The sequence below is a fragment of the Poecile atricapillus genome, chromosome Z (genome assembly GCF_030490865.1).
Source record: "Poecile atricapillus isolate bPoeAtr1 chromosome Z, bPoeAtr1.hap1, whole genome shotgun sequence".
NCBI lineage: Eukaryota > Metazoa > Chordata > Aves > Passeriformes > Paridae > Poecile > Poecile atricapillus.
This window is the reverse complement of record NC_081289.1, coordinates 20184319-20209620: the sequence shown is the minus strand read 5'-3', so window position 1 is coordinate 20209620 and position 25302 is coordinate 20184319. Positions and strand designations below refer to the sequence as shown.

The 25302-nt window shown below is 43.5% G+C and overlaps 1 protein-coding gene across 7 annotated transcripts in view; it reads right to left on the bottom strand.

Moving 5' to 3' along the window:
- LOC131573160 (DENN domain-containing protein 5B) overlaps nt 1–25302 on the bottom strand; it is a 103105-nt gene that overhangs the window by 3534 nt on the left and 74269 nt on the right. For 4 of the 7 annotated variants that reach the window (XM_058826832.1, XM_058826834.1, XM_058826833.1 and 1 more), the window contains 14 exons: nt 19321–19414; nt 18215–18325; nt 15857–15988; nt 14751–14903; nt 14202–14280; nt 12913–12994; nt 8292–8420; nt 7450–7571; nt 5632–5777; nt 3879–3997; nt 2662–2849; nt 1934–2016; nt 1662–1788; nt 771–945 (listed from right to left, as the gene is read on the bottom strand). In XM_058826832.1, coding sequence (XP_058682815.1) covers nt 771–945; nt 1662–1788; nt 1934–2016; nt 2662–2849; nt 3879–3997; nt 5632–5777; nt 7450–7571; nt 8292–8420; nt 12913–12994; nt 14202–14280; nt 14751–14903; nt 15857–15988; nt 18215–18325; nt 19321–19414 — 1740 coding nt within the window. The remainder of the gene's footprint in view (nt 1–770; nt 946–1661; nt 1789–1933; nt 2017–2661; nt 2850–3878; nt 3998–5631; nt 5778–7449; nt 7572–8291; nt 8421–12912; nt 12995–14201; nt 14281–14750; nt 14904–15856; nt 15989–18214; nt 18326–19320; nt 19415–25302) is intronic. The other 3 variants (XM_058826835.1, XM_058826837.1, XM_058826838.1) reach the window with 1 other exon arrangement.

Genomic DNA, 25302 nt, shown 5'->3' with positions numbered 1-25302 from the left:
AACAAGGAGCCCCTTTTGGGTGAGCGGTGGGTGCTGTTTGCATGAACAAGTTTGCTGTATTATTGCAACCCTTGATTTGATTAGTAAAATACTACCTACTGTAGGAATGAAAATTGAAAGGTATTACCAGAATTGGACATTTGTAAGAATTCAGGAACATTTTCAGATCAGGAATAGGGAAATTAAAACTTGAGGAAAATCTGGCAGACTGTTTGCCAACTGGTTTTCCAAGTATCCAGATAGATAAGACAAAAATGGTACTTACTGCTAGACATACCAACTTCTACCCCCCAAAATACAACCAAGTCCCACCCTCCTGCCCCTCCCCAAGTGCACGACTGAAAGCACCCTATTAGGAAAGAAAGGTTCATCTAGAATAGTTCTGTCAAAATTCTAGCAGGTATCCCATTTTCACAAGAAATTGAATTAGGATTTAGAAATTCACCAGCTCCTGAAAAGGAACTCTGCATTCCCAAAGTCAGTAATTCATCAAAAATAGCATTGCAAGACAGATTTCATACACATGACTGTCAAGCTAACAGTTACAAAAAAGCTCAAAATGTTTTTAGCAGTTTAGACACTAGCCATGTATTATTAGTGCTTCTTTGCTCCAATTTTTGACGTAGTACTAAAGCTGCCTAAAATAGGCACTGGATAATAGATAGGTGTGAGATGTCTTAAAATGGAAAACTAAAAGTAAGGAAAATGGTGGAAAAACATTCTTCTTGTCTAATACCAGAGGACACACATAATAAAGAGCAGTTCAGTACCTTGTCCCCAGGCAAACCAGGATTTGGAATTTGCCATCCTTTCCAATGTTCCTTGGAGCTGTATTGATGGCATTGACATAATGACAGAAGGTTTTGCATGAAGATCTCTGAAGCAAAAGGGCCTCCTCATTGTCTCCAATCTGATCACTGGTTTCAAAATAAGCAACAGCTTTCTCTGTGGTAGGGAGAACATCAGAAGCCAGTGAGAAGAAGCACTTCACTGTGACACAGAATCACACAAGGGAATCCTTAAAAAAATAACCTGCTGAGAGAGCTATGAATTCCTGACTCTGAAGACCATAGGTAGGTGGTCACCTCCACCTTTGCCATGGCACAGCACTGGTCAGTCTGGCTGATGTCTAACACAGGTAACAGCAGGGAGCAGCACCAAAACACCCCTCAATGGTTTCACTGTAAGTGATACTATCACTGATTTTTCACTTTTTCTGGGTAAGCACTTACCCTCAGGCTGAGCATCTCTGCCTACAAGCCCGTTCTAAATTACCCCTACACAGGCCTACAGGTAAGGATCACCAGTGCAATAATTAGGAGAGTTCTCATAAACCAGGAATCCAAACCTTTCACTCCCTCCTCTTTCCCAGCTCTCCTCCTAACACTGATTGCCCCCTACCCCAGCCTCCAGCCTACCTTCTTTCTCTCAGAAAAGCAGCTGTTTGAACTAGGAACTCTCAAGTTTCTGCACAGACTCTCACTTTTTCTTACACAGAGTTTAGTATTTTTCATTTGCCAGCAGGTTTCTCATTGACTTTAAGCAACCTGGTGCAGGTGCTTGGCAGGAGAAATGGCACCCTAGCTGATGATAATCCAAGGTTTGTGTGTGAGGAGTCGTTTTGCCCTAAACCTACTCCTCCAAATCATATACCAGCTTACCTATGAAATCCCAGATGAAGACATTCTTATGAAAAATGCGAGCTGATTTGAATCCATGGTGGAAGACCTGCTCCAGTGCTGCAACCAGACCATTTTCTCCACACAACAGAATGGTAAGGCTCCCTCTCTGTGGAAAAGGGAGAGTAGGAAAGTACAACTCACCTTGTTTGAATGCCAGAAACTTCAGATCTAAAGGTAGTACATCTACTGGTAGTTCAGTGCCATTTCTGTTTACAAAAATGTGCAGGCAAGTAATAAAAAGTAGGAATTACCTCTTTCTCTGGCTTGTGGAAGTGTTTCACAATATTGTTCACGGCTTCCCCGATTCCCTCTTGGATCTGCCCCGCATTAGGCTCTGTGAAATGGTGGAGAGCAGACTAGCTGAAGGTTAAATCTTTCTTTGCTTGACATTTCAGCACTCATGTCCTCTAATTTTACAGGAGCCGGACAGATGTGTGAACAGGATCTACACTGTCCCATCACTGTGCTTTAGCAGAGAACACCTCGTGTGACCCTCACAGCCCCATGTCCTGTTGTAGCCAAGTGCAGTTACTCATAAAAGCTAATTTTAGGCATGTGAGGTTGATGTGCCCTAGGGTCCCTGCAGAGATAAGCTCTGCCAGAAGGCAGTTCACAGCAGCCACATCAAGCTCTGAGTTGCCCTCTGAGAGGCCTGTCTTCCCACAGACTGCAAAGTGAGCTGGGAGGCTGAGCAGTATCAGCTACTGCAAATTCTGCCGCCTCCTCCTCCCTCATCTCATATCTCCACGCTCCAAAGAAAGATTATTATCTCTCAGCAGTCAGAAGGGGACACTGAAAGAGGCAACATGTACATCACAGAGCAAACACCAACCAGGGAAGGCAGGAAAAGCTCATCAGCTTGCAGCTGCTGCTTTGCACCAAGCCTCACTTCAGGATGAACCAACCCCTCCCTGTTCACAGAAGTGTTTTTTTCCCCAGCAGTTGGCAGCTGACCCTGGGGAGAAAGGCAAAGACTTACTGGTGTTCCTCCCTGTGAGGGAAGTGATGCTCAGCCGCCGAGTCACAGTGGGGGATTTCTGCTGGGGCGGGGTGCGGCACTGCTTTCCCAGCTCTTCGTCAGACGTGGAGGACACCAGCTCTCCAATGAGGATCCGCTCCAGACTGCCATCATCGACGCCTTTTCCCAGCCACCGTCCACAGGGGAACCTGCAGCGTGCCCAGGACAAGCACAGGTCAGCCCCACACACAGTGCAGCCTCATCTCCAAGCTGGGGGACAGCTGGCACCCAATAAACTCTGCTAACAGGCAGGGAATACTTTGCTCCCAGGAAATTCTCACAAAGCAGAGCTCTGCAGGAGCAGCCCCTGCACCACAGCTCTTGGAGGGAAATATGCAAAGCTTGGGTCATGCACATATTTTATGCTCCACATCTTGTTTTCTGACGAGTTATTTTGCACTTGCAACCACAACCAATATGCAGCCTTTAACAGCATTGCAATGATTAACTACCAAATCCCCACAGAATTTCCACCCAGCTGAGGCTGCAATATCTCCTCATTCTCAGACCTCACTCCACATTTTACTGCTGGACCTTTGGATCCCATACACAGCCCTAAAGAAATCCATGCACATGTCATTTTATCCCATGTTCTCCTACTTTCCCCTGTACACTGTGGCCAGCTCTGAGATCTGGAGCTCATCTCTCTGGATTGCAGTTTTCCAAGTTCACATTTTTATAAAAATTGAGTCTGCTTAGCCACGTTTTGTAAAACCAAGATGAATCATTTTGACACAGAGGTATGTGCTCAATGTAAGATTAAGAAATCATCAAAACCTTTTCTTTTCTTAATATTTCCCCAAGAAATATTTCAGTGTAATATTTCAGCTCTTGGGGTTTAAGAGAGTTAATTTGTGCACAATTTTACCACACTACTTTAAATCAAGGGATTATTAGACACAAATGTATGAATCACTTCAAAAGTATCCATATTGTCTGACCTGTCTCAGAAAAATGCAAAGAAAATCCTGCACTCAAATCTCATTTAATATTTATCAGATTATCCGACTTCAACTAGGGCTTCTGAAATGAGACAACCAGGGCTGGGGGAGACCAACCCAACCCTATCAGGGACCCAAATTAGCCCAAATCAGAGTTAAGGAGAAGGTGAATGCCTTCTTGCTTTCTCCAAATTCAACAAGAATTTCAGACAAGGAAAATTACAACTTGTTGCTTACTTGTACGTGTGTCCTGTTATTTCATTCCTGACCATGACACAATCAACCAGCCACTTGGCCAGTAGCCCTGAGTTGTCATGACCAATCTGAACCGTCGTCAGCTTCCCCAAGTTCTGGCACTGAAATGAGTAACAGTTTTTGCTTCATTTAAAAAAAGAACAGACAACACACACCCCCACACATGCATGCATATGGTCTCAAATATAGGTTTTTATTCAGTTTCTTAGCTTTCTTTAATTTATAGAACAAGCATTTTCGACCAAAGACGCAGCGCATATTCAAAAGCAGCATAATTATTTTAAGACAGGAGAGAAGAAATAAAACTGTCAGAAGCTTGTGGAGAGATTACATTCTTTGTTGGGAGCACTCTGAATATTTCTGAGAAGTATTAATTACACATTTCTGAGTAAGGTGATAAAAAGGTGTGCTTTTGCAGAAGAAACAGATCTTCAATACAAATAGCTTTTCAAAAATCCATTTGGCACATACTGACCTTCAGCTGACTCACTCCACACTACACAGAAGTCCCTAGATCCTTTATTATTTTAAAAGATTGATTTGCTTATTGTCAGGCCCAACAAAAATCACTAACATGAGACTCAGCATCACAAAGACACAGAAGAAGGAAAACAAAGCACTGTGAATTCCAGTGCAATAAGTAATTGTAGCTGGGCTGGCAACAACATCTGTTAATGTCACCTAAACACTTCCCTTGAAAGACCTGGTTTTCACTGCTTCTGATGCTGCCAAACAAGCAGCTTGGGCTGACATTTTCTTTAAGTGGGTGGCTACCCAAGTTGATATTTTAGGAAAGTTTCAGCCAAAGGAATAATCCAAAACAGCATCAATACGGTCCTTTGAAGCACCTAAATATGTCATTTTGCCTGTTAGAAGCCTGGAGATATTTTCTACAGAACAGTAATATCTGAATGAGATGTGGGCATTTATCTCAAAAATATCCTCTCTTTGTCAAAATCGACCTATATTTGGCAAGAGGCTTTTTTTTGCTATTGTTGTTGAACATCAGTCTGCATATGCTCAGTGGATGCAACCTCAATTTCAGTAGCAAATTTTCCTACAAAATCACTCCTTAATGGATATGGTACAGCCCAGAGCTAGAGGAGCTTGATGGGGCTTTCCCTGCAATTCCCGCTACCAGCTGCTTTGGCATGGCACTGAGCCAACCTGTAATTGCTGGGTGGGAAAGCAGAGGGGAAAGCAAAGAGAAAACCCCAGCAGGCCTAGGGGAGACAGCCCAGTGGGGATGGCAGCTCCCAGTGTGCCACGGACAGCACCTGAGGCTGGGATGTTGAAGAGCGATGCTGGACAATGGGCTGAGAAGAAATCTGGGACTGGCCAGAGGTCAAAAGGGACCTGGGTGGTGGTTAGTGGAAGGACAGAATGAAAGAAGGGAAAGAAACTTGGAAGGGAGATGAGGGGTTGGAAATGAGCACTGAAAGGGAAAATTAGGCAAGGAGGTATGGAAGGGAATGTGGAAATAGATAGGCAAGGTGAGGAATTCTGGGCTGGACAGGGACAGCAGCAAGGCCTGTGGTTAAAAGTGGTGTGTGTTCACAGGAAACCTCCATCTCACACAAGAGGGGCAGGCTATTTTCCTGTACATATTTGAACCTACAGTGATGTTAAAAATCAGGACAGAATCTGAAATGCTGTTACAAACCCCTCAACAAATTAATACTTATCTGGAAGCATGTTTCAAATTGAAAGGAAAATGTGAAGAGCACATACTCACCTCAAACGTCATTTCTAGGTGGTTTTTAGGAATCTGCATGACACCACTATCTCCCAGTTCTCCTGACACACATATCCACGGGTTTGATGTGGTTATTGCATTGCTTAGCTTTTTGATGGGAATTATCACTGACCTGTAAGGGATCACTGAGAACAGGCAGAGGGGGAAGCACGTTAGTCTTCATTTTTTTCCCCTCCTTACACCAAACACTATTTCTGGGCAAACCACGCCTTTCCCTTGAAGGCAAGCCCTGGTAGCCTGTCTGGGAAGCAGAGCAGGTCCCTGCCGCTGGCGGCGGGGTGAAGGGCAGCGGTGCCGCACGGTGGAGCTGCAGCCCCGCGGCACAGCCGGGACAGCGCACCGGGAAGGCTCCGGAGCCCCTGCGGGAGGATGGGGCAGGTCACGGGGAACGGAGAGGCACAGTCATTGAACAGCCTGCTTTGGAAGGGACCCTTAGCAGCCATCTAGTCCAACCCCCTGCAGTGAGCAGGGCCATCTTCAACCCGACCAGACCGCTCACAGCCCCCTCCAACCTGACCTTGAACATTCCCAGGGATGGGGCATCCACAGCTTCTTTGCGCAACCTATGGCAGGGTCTCACTACCCAAAATGTAAAACAGTTCCTCCTTATATCTAACCTAAATTGACCCCCTTTTAGTTTAAAACCATCACCCCTTGTCCTACTGCAACAATGTTCCCATGTTTTGTACAGGCCCCCATCAAGTACTGTAAGGCTGCAACAGGAAATGCTGGCGTGGCTGCTAACACCACCACTCAGGTCTGGTTTGTCCCTGTGGACAAACCCCTCTTTATTCTTATTCCTGTTCTTATTCTCTTACTCTTCTCCTTTTACGATCACCCATACATGCTTAAGACAAGGACTGCCACCCACTCCAATTTGGATTTGAATCTGACACTGCAGCTCTAGCACTGTGAGACTTGCTCTCCCCTTATGTTTCACAAGCTGCCTTTTTGACTGGGGAAGTTAAGCCAGCCTCTTTTACTTTTGTGTGCCAGCCAATCATACTGCACTCAAAAAAATACCCTCAAATCCCAAGCACTTGTCCTACGGGAGAAAGCTGTTAAGCTGGATGCCACACAGAAACAAGGTAATCGAGGATGAATAAATCTCTGCACTGTGCTAGTTCTGAGGGGATTTATTGCTTTAAGAGGAGAAAAAGTAAAATGAATGCCTGTTTTGACAGCCACGTAAAAATTGCTTCACTCTGAACAGGCAGGAAAATTAAAAATAATGGCTGCCCAGGTGAATCCAAATAATTAGGTCATCTAATGGGATCCTGATTTTTCTGCATTGTCCAGTACTGGAGAGACAAAGATTCATTTCCAGGTGTCAATCCAATCTCAGCTCTCCTCCTTACAAGAAAGAGAATCTTTCTGGCATTTAAGAGACAAAAAGAGATTTAATATACACAGAGGAGTACACATTTCATCCTCCAATCTTCTATCTCCTCAGTCTGAGGAGAGCAGACTGCTAGGATGCACGCTTAATGAAGGCCAGAAAGAAGCATTAGGAGGTAGAGGACTTGTCTGGGAGGGAAGGTGAAAGGAATATACAGAGAGCAGCACTCTGCTGATTACTCTGCTTTATGCAATGCTCTTATCCAGAGCACTCCCACACAACCTTGGCTCTCCAGCTGGTTTCCCAGAGCAACACCCAGCACCCAGGAGCCCCCGCAGCAACAACCAAGGCTTCCAGATAAGGGCTCAGCTACTCAGTCACCAGCAACATCATCTCTTACAAACTATGACAGCAACTAATTTTTAGTCAGGGGGAAAAGAATTGATTCTCCAACTCACTGATTGTAGTGAAGACGCTTGTGAAGCAGAAGTAATCCACAGCATTGAGTGAGAGCAGGTGATACAGAAACTGTTCCCGTTCTTCTTCACAGCGCAGGAAAGCGTAACGCTTGTAAAGTTTCCTGGGAGAAACAAGCACATGGCATTTTTGCTGTTGCTGTTGAAAAAGCACCATGTGTCTTAAAAGGTGTTTGAATCTCAAAACACCAAAAAGAGAGTGGCTCTTAATGGGAGGTATGACTCCCCAACCACAGAAGCAGCTAGAAACCCGCAGAGGGTATGTAAATGTACGTGTGTTTTACAGAGCACTCTTGGCTCCACGCTCCCACAGCAAGGCTACTGAATTCATCTCAGTTTGGGGTTTGCTGCAAAGCTCCGGTGAAAACTAACACTATTCACAGCAGCAGATCTGAACCAACATACAGCAACCTCATTTCTTCGCCATACCTTCCCACTGTGGAATGGTCCCATCTAATAACATCATCTACCTTCTGCTCCCTACTGTGACAGAAAACTCAGCAGAACGCACCAAGCAGCAGCTGGGGCCCTCCCACCACTCTGTCCATTCAGGGATCTGTAGGGCTGCAGCGTGGCTTGGATCAGTGCAGGGATCTGACCAAGGACTAGTGCCTCCTTCCTGAAATCTGTGATGTGTTTTCCATGCAGATGAGCAGACTTCTGCCCTGCTGGGCAGGCAGCACCACCTCTCCCTGCCCTTCAATCACTTCTAGTGGAAACCACAGTACCCAAAACAGGTGCCTGGTTGTACCCCAAGCAGCAGCACTTTGAGACACCACTTTCACAGCATGAAAGTGAAGGTTTGAAGAGAAGAGCTGGCTTACTTTGCAAGTGCCTGGTTGGAAAGCAGCTGCTTCAGGTGCTGAGACAAAAGCTTCTTCTCCAGGGAAAGTCTTATCCAAGCTCGGGCTCGCCCCACATCAGTCTTTATCTCACTCATGTTCTGAATGTGCCTGAAAGGTTTGGGGAAGAAAATAAATAGATGAATCATAAAAATTCTGCATGCTTCAAATGGCAACATCCCATCTGATGATGCAGCAGGTGAACTGGAAAATGTCTTCTGACATAATTTCTGGAGAGATCCCCAGCAGGGCCCCCAGAACCCTGCACTGTGGCAATGAGATCCCTGGCAGCCCTGGAGGCAGCTTTTCCTGGGCATGGCAGCCTACAGGAGCTGCTCTGTGGTTGCCTGGCCAAGGTGAGGAAGAGTAAACCTGTTTACCCCTGCATTGCCCCAGGCAGATGTTCTCATGGACACTGCTAACACTTAAAAAAAGCAGGCACCTCGTGAGACCCAGTCATATCTCAGCTGCCACCTCAAGCTGCTGACCTGAACGGGTGTGTCTGGGAGGGCAGAGGACAAACACATGTTCTGAGAGTTTCTCCAAACCACAATGGCCCTGAAGGTTCTAACAAACCCCCTGAGGGCAGCAGCAATGGCACATCTGAGAAAAGGAGGATTTCTGAGGCAAAAACAGCAACGGGAAGCTGCAAGCAGAATCACATTTTTAGAGATATAAGAGGCCTTCCTGTAAGTGGTAATTTGAACAGTCCTCCATATGTTTCATCTGTAGGAAAGCAGAAGTGTTCCACAGGGGCTTTCTTGTACGGCTTTGCTTTTCTTTTTTCTTTTTAAACTTCTCACATTTCAGTCTGGAGAATGCCAGAAATTCTAGTTTTAGAGCACAGGGAGTTTTAGAAGAGGAAGAGAACTGCCATGGCAGGACAAAGTTGCTTCCAAAAACTCTTGGAACTCTTAACCCACTTGGTTAAATAAAAAACAAGAAAAATGAGTAACAGTTTTCAGCAGGGGAAAGAAAAGGCTGCAATTTCTTAATTTTCCTGCAGTCTGCATGTTAAGTACACAGGAAATTCATCCCTCCAAATCTCCATAGCAGGCTCCAAGTACCATCAGCTGAAATCTGAACTAATCCCAGTTGCAATTTACTGTCCAACTCCTGCAACTTCCTTGACAGCCCTCCACGCATTGCTGAGTGTTGGGGAATGTGGCAATATTTACTCCAAAGGAAATCCAACAAAGCCGTGCTGTGACTGATGCTTTTCATGTTGACTGCTATAGTCTCACCGTCTCGTGCTTTCCCCCATCTGTTACACCCAAGTGTGTGCTTTGTGTTATATTTAGTTCCTGCATTATTTGAGAGAACTACTCTCTTGTTTATAGAGCCTCTAACGGAGCAGGCCCAGGACCTTTAGGTCAAATTTGCAAAAACAATTTGGAGCTGCCTAAAAATAGGACTTTTCTCTGCACAAACGAAGAGGATGCACAGCCCAGCAGCACTGCTCTGTGCCAGGCTGACCTGCAAGGCTGCAGCCTTGCTCCTGGCACGGGAAAGCCCTTTCTGGCTTAGAGCATGGGAGCCAGCATTAAACCTTCCACCAGAGAGCTGGACATGTGACCCGTAGTCCTTGAGAAACAGGATGCACGCTACAGTCAACTACATCATGTTGAGACACTCTCCTCAGACATTTCAAGCCTTTTGAGATGGGAAGATCAAAGCACAGACTATCATCTCCCACCCCTTCCCCTGAGTGCTCAGCTTGAATTACATCTAATATGAAACCCTGAGCAGAATATGTTATTTCACTGTGAGAAGATTCAAGTACAGATGGACTCAACCTTATTCCATGCACGCTCTGTGCCTCTTCATTACCTGTGTCTGGTTCAGACTAGATTAGCATTAATTGTGCATTTGGGAAAAATAAATATCTGCAAGCATGCAGCTTGCCAGAGATTTAAAAAAGATTCAGTAATCAGTCTTGGTGTCAGCAAAAGCAGAGTGTAACAGAACAGAGCATGCAGGAACCCAAATTTATTTCACTGTCAGTTGTGAGAGTCAGAACAGCTCTATTTTTATCTGTGACCTAAGTGTAAGCACCGTATGCTCACCACTGCACAGCAAATTCCTCTTGTCAGAGCACTGAAGAGCCATTTCAATGCAACTCCCCTGGTTTGGACTTGCTTTTAATCCCATTAGTAATAAAGAAAAATCTATTTGCCCTGCCAAATGTAAGCCTGGGGTATGGTGAGACAAACCCTCTGCAAACAGCTGTGCTGACAGCAGAGGTTACAGCTGCTCAGCACCACCATGCCCTGGGGATGCTGTGCACTCTCCTGTGCCAGCAGAGTCAGGAAGGAGCCTATGGCTCACCCCAGGTAGGCAGCAGGTCTTTGTTCAGCCTTCCTTTTGAGCACAGCAGGTTAAGCATCACTGCTGTGGGCCCAGCTCACATCCTCTACTGCAAGCTCCCTACAGGAGGGAGGCATAACATGGACATGAGAGCAAGTGCTGAGAGCAAGGAAGAGCTTGCCCAAAGGGGAAGGATCAGGAACTGGAATTCAGCTGGACCAAAGGCCTTGATGTTGACTGGTTGGGTTGGATGTTCAGCAATGTCTGAAGGGCGAGGCCATGCTGGAAGCAGGCTGCAGCTGGAAGAGGGGTGGGAGAGATGAGGCAGATCCATGCCAGGGGAAAGGCTGGAGGGAGTACCCCCAGGCTGCCTTGTGCCACTGAGATTCCATGCACAGAACCAAAATAAACACCCTGAGCATCTTGCTGACCACATCTGTGGCCTGGCTTTTAGAGGGGACAGAGGACACACCGCAGTACCTGTAGCACACGGCACAATCAGAGCATGACTGTGACTCAGCCCTGCTTTTAAGTTGTTTACATAACTTTGCATGAGCCATCAGAAACGAGCCCTGCTTAAGGCAATGCTTAATCCTCCAGCCATTAGTTTAGTCAGCATCACAAGCCCTGCAATTTAACAATTACCCATCCTTCAACTTCAGCCTGGGTCTGTGTGTGCAAACAAATATTAGGCAGCATTCCTTCCAAGCAGGAGAAAGTATGCCTTGAGATTACAGATGACAAATTCAACTCACCATCTGCCCAGTCATGTTTGTGGACAATCACAAATACCCATGATATTACAAAAGGTAATGTTCTGCTTCTGTGCTTTTTGTCTGAAGAGCAGTAAGAAAGACTTTTGTGATTCAAACGAGAGCTCAGATCCGTGCTGGGCTTTCATTACTCCAGTGGAAGCTCGTGGAAGACAGAACCCATGCACGCAGCAGTGAGCACACACAGCCTCCTGTCAGCAAAACCTCCCAGCACAGGAGTTTCCGCTCCAGATCCTCCTTCATCCTTCCCTCAGACTGACCCTCTTCATGCCTGTCAGTCTCCCAGAACTGAATTAAGGAGAGAGCTGCCACATCCCATGAGGGGGATGCTAAAATGGCAGACACGTGTTCAAAATGACCTCTTGGCACTACATCCCTAATTACACTGTATGTATTCTCTCTTTTACATGTTGTTTTAGCTGCACGTGGCATGTCATGCTCTTTGAAATCAGAACAAAAGACTCAAACTACAAAGCATCAAACTAAAAGGTTGCACACTGCAGGTGGGGAGTACAGTGATTTTTGTTCCCAGAAAAATCTGACTAATCTATCAACATACACAGTAAAAATCACATCACTGTAATCAGTGTTCTGTGAACTAACTACAATAAATCTTATTTTTACCCTAAGGTTCTTTTGCCATATTTTTAGCTGTAACAAGAACGTAAGAAACAGTACTCACGTTGTCTTACACATTAAATTGCAAGCAATTGCTCTCAGCTCTTTACAGATGTGTATTATTGCATTACTCCTCCTCTCTTTTCATGGCATATTTATCCCACTGCAATCCTTAGCCCTGGCAAGACAAGTGTCAAAACAGTGGCCTGTCCTGGCAATGGCTTAATCAAGGAGATGCCCTGAAGAACTTCTGCCTGCTGCTGTCACACCAGCCTCCACCTCTTCTGGCTCCCTAATCCTCCTGGTTCCAAACAAACACTGTTTGAAAAGGTCTCCAGAGTCAGGCTGTGGTCTACTGCAGAGAACCTGCCCTAACTTCACATCCCAACTTTAAATCACCCAAATTCTGATTGAATCAGACAAAGGTCTGATTCAATTTCTAAACTTGTACATTTATTACTATCTGCCATGAATTCTGCTAGTTGAAAAGAAAGAATATTGCTCAGGCATTGTGAGCAGGTGTTTATGTCCATTTGCTTTGCCTAACAACTGTACTTTCTGGGTCAGTAATTGAAAAATGAATGAATGAAAAGAAACAAACCGAAAATACCTAGGAATTTAACATATCTGCTGTTATATGTAGAAGCTGGCTTTATTACTGGAAGAACTCCCCTGGGAAAACAGAAATTACAGCAACACGTGTGGTTTTCACTGTTCACTAAAATAGATCAAGTGAATGCACAAAAATGTTTTTCAAAACAGAAAGGCAACATTGTAGATTTGAATGTGAGCTGAGAGTTTAATTCTCTTTATCCTTTGTAGACCCAATGCAGTGAGGTCTAAGTGTTTACCTTATGCCACACAATTAAACCCACAATTAATGCTTTAGGAACCAAATTGCATACCTCATATCTTGTATCAGGGAAACCCTCAATGTAGGCAGAGTAATTCCTGTATCAGACTTTCGTCTTTCTGTTCCACCACCAACTAGAGTGGAGAAAATACACATAGTTAATACAACACTACAGTAATAGTCTGCAATGCATTTGTCTCTACATACAGCTGAAAACAATCTTAAGCAGCTGGTAACTGCACTGTTTCTGTGCATTGTCATTAACTCTGTCCTGGAAATGTAGAAATAGACAAAATGAAAATTCTGAATATATTACCTATTCCTTCCTTAACCCAGCACTGAACTTGGGAGATCTAGCTTCCTTTTTTTATTTTGTATGTGAAATACCTTAACTTAAATCTGTATAGCAGTGAGTTCTATATAGTAAGAAGTTTCTATGGATAGCTCACAACCAAGAACAACTCAGATAAAATTAAGCTACAGTAACATATTCAATGCAAAGAATGCCATGCATTTCTGGGCTCTGATCAAACCACTTTGTGGTGACACATTTTGCTCTCAGGAATTTGTGCCTGCCAGCCAGATTGTTTAGTGCATTACTCATTGAAGCTTATTAAAAAGTCCTTTCATGGGAGAGACTAGTTTGTCCATAAATGCCTCTTTGAGGACAGATCACACAAGTTCCCATCTGCAGGATCTGAACTGAAGAATCCTTGCAAGATGATCCACTGAAGTTCAGAGACTTACTACAATGCCCCAGCCACTGGACCTCAAGGAAACCTCTCTTAAAGCACACAAGTAATTTAGTGATTTTAAGGGGCCAAGCCAAAGCATAAATTGAGCACATGGACTGCTGGACAGAGATTAATCACACAATTTCTGAACTGCACCACCCACCAGTATAAAGATTTACTGAACATGGAGTTACTTATACTGGGATTTGAGAGACAGATCGTGCTCACTGAAAGAAAAATGTCAGCTGTCTTATTCCCAGCTCCACACTTTCAGCTTCTTCAGAAATTATCTCTTGTGGAGACACTGCTTCTCATGCCTCACTCAATGATCACTAAAAGGGAATTAAGGTAGTGCACATACATCAAGTGATTTTCCAGACAAGGATGGAAACTACGTTCCTTTGCCTCCAATGATTTCAATCCATTTTGTCCAGACATCAAGACATCCCCACAATGATTATGAGAAGTCTCAAAATCTAAGTGTGTCATTAGCAAGCAAACACACTGAAAATCCTGCATGTGGTTTCATGTGGTTGCACTGTTCCTCCCATGGCTGAGTTCATTTGCTGTGATGGACTTCTCATGAAGTCACCTGCCAAGTACTCACCTGGAGACTCTGCACTGTGCTCTTGCTTCTCTTCTCTCTCCTGGTACTGAAGTAAATGGGACCACAGTGCAGATTTCCCCTGAAAATGGAACAGGAGGTAGGTTGCTTTAAATAAACCAGGCAAAAAAATATAACCAATAATGGCCAATAAACTTGGCAGAATAATGGAATGGCATTTGAATGGGTAAAATGTTCAGTAATGAAAACCAATCCTTCTCTCTTGAGCCTCTCAGGGAGAGAACCATCCCATTGATCCAGCAGTCACACCACCCACTTTGCTTCTTTGTCCTCCCTCTGGGTTTCCCTTGTGAAGGTTGAAAGGGAATAAACCAAACATGTACTTGACAACATCACCACAATTTCCAGTGGGGAAAACCCCAAAACAATCCCCCTGCCACCCCAAAGAAAACCCAAACACCCAAAACTCCTCAAACCTTTGCAAAATATGAACCAGAGACACTGATCTCAAAGATACTTCCTGCTTTATCTTGGAGTTGTACCAATGAGTAGCAGCTTAAAAAGCAGAGATGACATATAGTATTTACCAACCTGCTTGACCTGCAGACCATGGCTCCAGATTCTTTCTAGAAGATCACAGAGACTGGCAATCAGTGTATTTTCCTCCAGACCTGTTATGTTGGCTTCTCCATGTCCCAGCTCAACTGCTTCATGGCCCATTTTCTCTACCAACATGCGTTTAGTCTATTAAAAGAAAAAATCCCAACAGTTTCTAAGAATATTATCCAACAAGGGACAGAATTTACAGATGGGTTTGCTTACACATGCTTAATCTAGAGGCCACTGCTAAGAAAGAGAAACATCAAATCTATTTGCAGAGATTGTAAATAACAACAAAAAAAATATATATAGAAAAAATTTGCTTGATTACTTTGAATCATAGAATACACTGAGTTGGAAGGGACCCAGAAAGATCAAGTCCAGCTCCTGTGACTGCACAGGACACACCATGTGTCTGAGAGCATTGTTCAAACACTTCTGGAACTCTGGCAGACTTGGTGCTGTGACCACTTCCCTGGGGAGGCTGTTCCAGCTGTCCTATTTCTATACCCTTTATCTGTTGTCCTATTTCTATGCTGGTGATTTATTACCAAGCAGAGTACAGAATATATCATCAGTCTTACTTAGCTTCTGTTTTAACTCTTGTTACAGCCAATAAAGTTTAACACTCAGGTAAGGCAGTATACTACTAACTGCAACAGACACAAAGAAGCTGTATATCGGTGGCTATAAAAGCTTTTTTCTTACTAGGAATTGTTAAACATCTGCTCTGCATAAACAACATGCACAAGCCACTCCTGCTGAATCTTCCCTTTTGACCATGGGTCTCCAGGCCATTCTGTTTAGGCTACATGTCAATATGAACAATTAAAGGAAATCCTCCAGAAGATGTCTGGTCATGCTGGTTCTCCTTCCTGTCCCTTCTACTTCTTCCATCAACTTCAACTGATCATAAACAGAAGAGCGAAAACACATTCCCTTCTCTTCTAGCTGCTGAAAAACACTACAGGGATACCCACCCTGCAATAACCAGGTATTCCAACAGAACAATGCCATTCCAGCTGTGAACCAGAAGAACATCTGCAGGTGCTATTTCAGTTCTCTGCAATCCAGAGAGCACACAGGGAATGACCTACCTTCATGCGACATTCCTTCAGCAACCCTTCCACAAATTTCCAGTTGGTCTGTGCAATCACAGCTGGAGAGAGGTCTGACAGTTTGGGCTGCCTTAAATTTTTACCCAAACTCCTTGCCTCCTGCATGTATTTCTAAAAATAAAGAGAATGCTTTTAGATATTACAGGTCAGAGTAACTCTCCTCATCCTAGGCAAGCAAGGTGGTAAAACAAGCTTGTGTTAATCTAGAAACACAATCTTGATTTGTCTGATGTTTAGGTGTCAGGCTGGAGAAGTGGAATGATCCCTTTTGACAAGAGAAAAGGCAAGATATTTTCCTGAGTGGTACAGAATCAGTCAGTGAACTGTGCTGTTAGTCACTAGCATGAAGTTAGGCACAACAAGTGCATAAAGAGTGATACCTCCCTCACTCAGCAATAAAGTCAAAATACCAAGAAAAGTTTATTTCCACTGTTATTTCTCAGTTTAACAAAAAAAATTAGAATTGTCTAATTATATATTAACTATATATGAATTAACTATACATGAATAGAAAAAAAACCCTTGAAAATAAATTATAAGAAGCAGAAATACACTTAGTGAATGAGAAAGATTTCATCCATTACTTTTCATCTAGATACTTTATGCAGGAAAAATGAGACTTGATCTTATTCTCAATTAAGTTCTTGATTACAAGTGAAGCTCATTTTAAACAGAACTGACACTTGGGATCATTCATGTTCTTACAATGGTAATTGCTAAGTATGGACAAAAATCAGCATACTCTTTAAAAAAAGATCCAAGCTATAATTTAAGACTTTCAAACTTTCCTGCTCCACTGCCTTGTCTTTAGGGGTAGGGTATTTTTTGTTTTGGTTTGTTTCTTTGGGGTTTTTTTGTTTGTTTTTTTTGTTAAGCCAAAACTCACAAACCAACCAGCAAATGACCTCTGACATCATCATCAGTGAGAGAGCTGCATGCTGAGCAAGGCTCAGAAGTTGGCCACAACTATCAAAATATTGTTCAAACATTATTAGTGATTTTTTTCTTTAAAAGAATGAGAAGATAATAGAATGTTCCCAAATAAAAGTCAAAAACCAGTGCTCATAGCCTGATGTGGGGATGCTCTGTTTCCATAGTGGGTTTTTGTCCAGTTAATGATGCCACTCTGGGGGATGGTATTTGACAATGACCAGTCTTTCCTGGAAGGAGCACATCATGTCCCTCCAGGGAATCCCTGCTGCTGCTGGCTGGGGTTTCTGCGGAACTGAAAGGTCATTATGGCTGCTGAATCCTTGGAGCTTTCTGTCTGGGTAGAAAATTTATCCCATAGAATAACAGAATGCTTGGGGTTGGAAGGGACCTTAAAGATCACATAGTTCCAAACTTTCTGCAGTGGGCATGGACACCTTCCAGTAGATCAGGAAAAGAAAACAATGAAGTTAATTAAGTTAATTGAAATAGCACCTTTTTTTTTTTTTTTTTTAATGGGAATTCAGTTTTTCTGATGCAATCAGATTTTGTCAACACAGAAATATGGACCAGAACCACTTAGCATCACCCCAACAGATCAGATAACAATGAAGGGTTCTGCCATGAAAAAGCTGTGTTCCACTGAAGTTCTCAGTTAGGTAACTACAGTTTCACCAATATTGTAAGGATTTTAAAATAGTTCAAAAACTACAGGTAGGAATAAAAGAAAAAAGTTACAGAGGATGAAAGTGTGTTGTTCAGCAAGCAACCTAACAAGTGACTTCCACCTCAGTGCAAAAATTAACAACAAAACCAGTGAAAAAGTAATACAGGGAATATATAACTAGAAAAACTAATATTTCTTTTTAAATGTGAAGGGATAAAAAGTGTGGTTATAGTCTGAAGAGTACAAAACACAGATAGCCTCACTTTATTCATTATATATCTTATTATATTAAAATTTAAAAAAACAAAACAAATCTCTAAGGTTCCAGAGAAGAATAAGGGTGGGCTGAGAGACTCAGTTGATTGCCCTTTGCCTGTTCATCAGCACTCATGCACCACCACCCTCTTGCACACTGGGACACAACCATCAGCAGCCAGAAAGCAATGCTTTTGGGATCTGACGTCCTAAACTGAATTGCCAGGTGAGCAACATGTGGAAAAAAAACCCCAAAGCAAAACAAAATTGTTGTCTTTTAGCTTTGGAGCCACTGTGTTTTCCAGGGAGCTGGTGTGGAAGCTCCTTTCCAGCTACTCTTCTGACTATAACCACACCTCCAAGCGCTACAGGGACGTGCTCATACTCTACAAGAAAGGGGCAGGTTTGAGATGCAGCAAAGACAGAGGTTCCTCATGCTAACAACATCTCAAAAGCAGCTTTCAACAAGAAAAACTAAAACATACCAGGCAGCATTCAGAGAAGGACTTTTTAGGAGGCCGTGCAGGAGGGGGTGGTCCCTGATCCCACTCCCAGAAGGCCATTGAGTTCTGATGAAGCAAAAGCTCCTCCGATGGCTAAGAGGAGGCAGATGCCCCAATGGCAGAACAGCCAGAAAGAAAGAGACAAAGCAAAAGAAGCATGCATATGATCCACAGCCAAAAAAAGAAGAAAGTAAATACATGACAAAATACTGAACAGGCTCTGCTGCGATATACACGCACAAGGCACTGTTTAAATTATGTTTGCAAAGCCATGTTAGCAAAAATAGCAACAAACAGGTACAAGTGCTGTTTTGCTGTGTTTCCATGAAACATTCAAAGCTATGGCTGAAGAGTCCTCTCATCCACTCAGGTTCTTTTGGAGGGCAAACTCCAATACTGACCGACATTATTCACTGAGTTTTACCACAAAACAGCATGAATGCTATATTTTTGCTAGTGACGTACATCAGAAGCATACAGACATCAATGGAAAAATGTGGCAGAAAACATTTAATGAAGGATGAGGAACTGAAAAGATGGGAAAGAAACACATGTATGTGACTGACATTTACAAGATGCATGGGAGTTTCCAAGCTTTAGGCACAAAAAGGCCCCAAAGTCTTAACCTTTCAAATAGGCATGCTCATGTCAGAAATCTATGTAAGAGAAACAAAAAAAATTCCTTTAAGAAAAAAGGAATCCTGCCTCATTCACTTCTACAGTGCTGACATTTATTCAAGGACTTGACTTTTCCAGAGACTTCCACCCTGGCCAGAGTTTGACAGCTGCACTGCCAGGGCTCTGCTGTCTGCATGCAGTAAAATGGCCAGGGTCTAAATCAGCAAATAAGCCATTTTCCTGATGACAATGGGGCTGTCTTGTTCCAAAATAATAAAAGCACTTTATTTATGTTGTGTGCTTCACAGTTGTACAGCATCTGCGACAAGCAGCGCAGCATCCAAATGCCTACAGAGACCCAACCAAACCATATGGCAGCCACAAAACTGCCCCACCTAATAGGCACATTTCTGTCCAAATCTCCACCTCCTGGATCACAGCTTGTGCTGCCCTCAGATGAGGCCACCCACCTCCCTCATGTCGTTGTCCAGCCCGATGTGCTCCGAGTGCTGCCGCAGGCGGTCCTTCCTCCGCTGCGTGGTGGTGCTGCGGCTGGCCCAGCGGCTGGGAAATCAGAGAGAGAGGGGACACGTGTGAGCAGGAGAAAATCAGGAGGGAAAGCCTGGGTGAGGAGCTGAAGGACATCCAATGGGTCTGCAGCAAAAGAGGGGAAAGCCCAAGGACCTTGCAGTAAACACGGGTGAGAGCTGGTGCCTGACTTTCCCATGGGAAACCACCTGTGAGGTGACAGACCAGCACTAACCCAAGGGACAAAAATCCTAATGGAAATGTGCCCAGCTGCCTGCCAGGGTCTCCAGTGAGAGCTCCTGGTACCTGAAATGCAGGTCACGCCACAGCATTATGCCATCACCAGGTAAGTCACTGTACTTGGTCACCCAACACCACTGCTGCGTTTGACAAGAACGGTGTCTTTAGCAAAACCAAAATACAATGATTTACTTTGAGTAGCAACTTCTACAATTTTGATCTCTTGTGAGAAGTGCTACTTCTTCTTTCTCCACATTCTGTGGTACTTCCAAGAATTATTTGGACAAACTTCTCATTGCCATTTTAACAGCTGTTACTGGGTGCATCTAAAGGTTATAAACCTATCTAAAGGTTATAAACAATACTGATGTTCCTGGGATTAGTTATGCTGCTATTTTCACCTTTTTTTTTTTTTTTTTTTTTAATTTGGTTTCTAAGTACAACAGAAAGCCTGGGATCTTTTCCATCTGCTCATGTATGTCCAGTTGAATCTTTTGTCTCTCCACACAGGTGGTATTGGTGAGGACAGCAGTCTCCAGATCCCAAACCCATGTGTTTCTGTGTGCACCCCAAACAGAAGCACAGACAAATAAAACTTGGGATGTAACTGTTTGGGCAAGGAGTTTCAGCTGGTGACACAGGCAGATGAATGCCTGGGGAGGAAACTGTTGCACAGAGCTGGACTTGGGTTCTGACATCTTGGGCAAAACACTGGGGATGTGTAGGGAGGGGAATCTGACCCAAGAGTAGTGCAGGGATGTGGCCCCTGGTGGCCAAGAAAAACCTTCTGCTTCCAGTGAGAAGGACTTTGCAAACATGTACATAACTATCTTCATCAGTTCCTTCAGAGAGTCAACCAAAGATTGAATGTTGGCTCACACAGATACAAAAGGAAAAAAGGCCACAGGAATTGTTTCAAAAGTCAAACTGAAGTCCCATCGTACCTCACAAATAACATAAGAAAACAAGTACAAAGGAATAAATCTGGATCTGCATGTCATTATGGTTCATCACCTCAGTATCCCATATGACAACACATTTATTTTTAAAGCAATTTTACTTTTTTGTGGCCTCAAGTCTCTGCTAACACAACGAAACAGCCCAATAGGTGTCTGCACAGCAAATGTGATACCTTCTCAGAGGAACACATCACTGACATAAGTGTCTTTGCACCTCCACAGAAGTCTCAAAAATGTACAGCCCCTGAGTTTAATAAGTCACCATTTTAATTTATTTTTTTTTTTTTTTAGAAGCAACAGCCAAAACCTCATTAGATGATTAAGAGAGGTGGGAAAATAAACCCCTACATTTCAATAATTGCAACCAACAGAAATCCCACAGAAAAACACTCTGTGGAACCAAGGATAGAAGGTATTAATGTGACTTTAGCCACTTGGCTCTGGAGACCTATTAATTGCAAGCCAGGACCATGTTTATGTTTCACACAACAGAATGTCAATAACACACTGGAAATTTAAGTTATAGATCAAATATTACCCCATATCATAATTTTTCTGTTCCAATTTATATGCTTATTTTCTGAATTCTAGACAGAGCTTGGATCCATCTCCACCCTGCATTTCTGCATTTGCTGGAAGATGAAAGAATTACTTTAAGTGTCCTTTGAGGGAAAACATCTCACCAAAGGTGAAAGCAGAATGAAAGCCACAGAATAATTACAAAATAATACACCACCATTAAAGCATTTTCAGTTCATTCCAGAGCTATACCTCATCTGGGAGACAGCACAGACCATTTTCCACATTATTAATCTGAACTATTTGAATGTTTTAATCATACAAAAGTGAAGATTGTTGGACGTCTATGAAAAAAAGACAGCTGCTTATTAGCTGGAGCAATTACACACAGTGAGCTCCCTCTTTTCCAAACTCTAAGTTAAGGAAGAGGAGCTGTTGAGTCACTGGGTGAGGTCTCTGTGTTCAGATGCTGCCCTGAATCTCTCTGGGAGGTTGGTGAAGATCTAACAGCAGATAAACAGGATTAAGCAGCTAAATCTTTTAAAGCCTTTTCTTTACTGGGCCACATAGAATTTTCCCAAAACATTGCTTCAGTATTACAATAACCATTCCTTCTCCTCAGCAGTGACTGCATTTTAAACTGCTCTTCCTCTCTCTGCGATCACTTGAAGTGATTTTAAGGGGATAAAAGCCCCAGTGCTCGCATCCTCTCCTCATGGCTGCTGAAATCCCATGTGGGTACCTCTGCTGGCCCTGTCATCAGCTGCTGCTCTATTCATACCTCAGCCAAGGTGCTGCCAAATCAGCAAGGAAAGCTGCTCTTCCTCCAGCTTGCTGTCAGCCCTTAGACTTGGGCTTTTCAGATAACCACTGCTGCCTGTATCCCTCCTCTCCTTGTCCTGAGGAGATGAAGCCCTGATATGCTCAGCCTGGATGCTGCCCAGGGACTCTGTGCCCCCCAAAAAGCCTTCCCCCTTTAGTTTTTTGCTGGCAGGGCCATGAGCATGGATTACTGGCAGGTTTTGTTTCCTCCCTGCAGTGCAGGCATTGCTCCAAGCAGCAGGTCTCTGGGGATGGAGCAGACGCAGCTCGGTGCGGCGCTGCAGGGAGCCCAGGGACAAGCTGCCCCCGTGGAGAAGTGAGGAAAGGCTCCTTTCAGTGAGTCTGTCTGCATCTAACTCCCATGTCCACAGATGAATGCTCCTCACCCCCAGGGACTGCAGAAAAGCAGATACTTCAGAGGAGGGACCAGGGAAGACTGTGCTTAGTTCAGCATATGGAAATGAAGTAAGGCACCTCCAACTAAGACCTTTGCAACAGGAAGGCAGTCAAGTCAGTATCGTTTAGTATCAAAATCGACCCAACAAGCACAGGAATAGATTTGCAGAGGTTGGAGGGAATGTAATGGTGACATTTGAAACATCCCATGTTAAAATATCATCTTTTACATTTCTATAATAAAAGAGGTGAGGCAATCAGCAGCAAAGCTGCACTGTCAGAAACAATCTAGGAAAACAGCACCTCACACCAGGGACTGACCATGCTGTACTGTGACCATGTGTACATATCTCTTTCTTCCCCTACCTTCTCCCTGGCCCCCCTTTTTAAAGCTCCCTGGAGAAATGAAGAAACTGTGTCTTCCCAAATCAGACATGGGTGGAGCAGGCAAAACATGAACATGCTGCTAGAGAACTTCTTTCTCAGATGGATTTAACCACTATTGCCGTCACCATGAAAATCACTACTGTAATTTACAATCCATTTACAGTGATAATGGAGAGAAGGAAGGAGACAAATGCACAGGACAGAATCTAAATCTCCTCATATGCACCATCTGGTGAGGCAGGCTGCTATTTAGGTCTACAAACCACGACAATACCCATTCTACCTATATATGTCCATCAAAGGAGTTATCTGAGTTTTTGCACTCGCAAATTAGCACATAGCTGCCCTACAGCCTCCATCAAACCCCCCTGGAGCATGCACATGTTAAACACACATAGGCTGCACATCAAATTCCTTGGGCTCAGATGTAGTTTGTGTGGGACTACACAGAGATTCCAAGTCAAACACATGAGACCAAACAAGAAAAGGAATGTTGAAACTGAGCTCCACCTGATCATGGATGGGCTGACAGGTGAGGGGATCCACAGCGTAAATCTGCTCCACAAACACTGCTCCATGGTAAGGAGAATGAAGGCTTAGATGGAGGCTTAGGCACCTTTTCCATCTCTGCCATAGGGTGGAATAGGAAAGCTTTGAAACTGCTCAATGGGTGGACAAAAATTTGTAAAAAGCCTTAAAGAGAGTGGCCCTGCACTGACAGAAAATAAGTGATTTTAAAGGGTGGCACACACAGCTGTCATCCTCTGCAAGGAAGAGGTGGAGTGAATTGCCAGCATCACCTCTTAAGCCCTGAGGAACCACTGTCCTATGAGGTATTTAATTTGCAAGTCCCTTGAGACAACAGTACTGCTCAGGAGACAGCAAATGGAATAGCAGATGCAAGGATCCAATACCCATTTTTCCCTGTCAGATTTAATTCTGCATAGCTATGTTAAAATGATATATTAACTCAAAGAAGTTAATTGCACCTCTCCTGCCTTGCATCAGTTGAGCAGAGGATCAGTAGCTCAGGAGACTCACCCATCAGGTTCCAAGTCACCACAACATGTATTTCCTTTACAACCTTTAACTACAGATTGTCAGTCACACTACATTCTTGAAAATGAATGTATTTGAGTACAAGTGGCTCATATTTTCATTGCACCCATCAGTGGTTTGCTACATTAGGTTACCCTAAGTATAGCAACTGCTTGTTTCAGATTTCCTTATGTAAAAGGTGAGCTTTTACTACTCACAAAATGTAAATAACACCAGTGCTGTGTGTGGATGGCTCACTGCTGACTCATTCCATGCTCACCTAGATGCACTGCAGAGATGCCACTCTGTATTACTTGCAATTGTTTGGCTTGATTAAAAGAGAAGATAACTTCATTTAACACAGCCTTAAAGCAGTACCAGACAGACAGTGGGGTAGTAAAGGCCATATAATATGAAGCAGTCATTAAAAGAGAAAGACCATTTGGCATACAAAGAATAATTTAGTTAAAACCAGAATAAATTCTGCCATCACACAGAGATACATCAACCCCTTTGCATTATATATACATCATATTTCCTTGAAAATCATTATCTGATGTTAAATGCTAGCAACAAGCAAACAAGAGTCCTGTTAAAAAATGAGAACCACAGCCTCAGGCAGATAAACCATTCACAGTTCCCAGCTTGAAGGAGGAAGCTGAAGATGAAAGCCACCGGACAATGCCCACACAAGTCATGTCACAAAATGGAGCACAAAAATGAATCAATTCCATACATTCCTAGTGCATGGGTTTCGTAAATAAATACTGACATAGTGGTCAGATCGGCAAATGCAGCTCAGGAACAAATAAATGCCTGGAGAAAGCAAACAATTAACTTCTGAAATCTGCTTCATGGATAAGAGCAACACATCACTCCACAAAAGTCTGAGGTTAGAGGCCAAGTACAGTGGGATGTGTGCTTGAAGACTGGGACTGTGCCCTCCTTTGGGGACTGCTGCAGGAAAGGCAGGACAGACAAAAGCACAAGGCTCACAGGAAGCTGGGATGCAAGCAAGGGGGCTCAGGTGAGAAGTGGCCAGGGCAGGAAAGAGGAAACAGGCTGCTCAGGAAAGTAAGCAGGGAGGAAAGCAGGGTTCCAAATAAAGAAGTAGCGGGCTGGAAAGCAGGCCTAAACAGAGAGGAAGGCAAAAAAAACGTAATTACAGCCATTTTTAAAACGTGTAACAAAGCAAACCCTTCATTTGAAAACCAAAAGAAACAAGAAAAAAAAATCCATTCAGTTGTTCTTTGAAGGCATTCAATACAAATTGCCAGAATGCAAATATACTCCCATGCTTGGGAATCACTGTTTTCCTCTGCAATATTTAATCTCATTTATCAAGCTTCTTAGTACAAATTAAGTTACAAGGTAATCAATTAGATTGAAAACACAGCTTGTTTCATTGTTTTAATTTTGCACTGTAAGCATATTCCCCCTAATTTCACAATTAGCTAATCAAAAACCATGAAGTGTTTATGTAGCTTGGCTTTTTGTCATTCAAATTCCACTCCTGCAAATGCACCAGCCAGTGGAGTCCCAGCTACAATTTTAAAGCCTGGC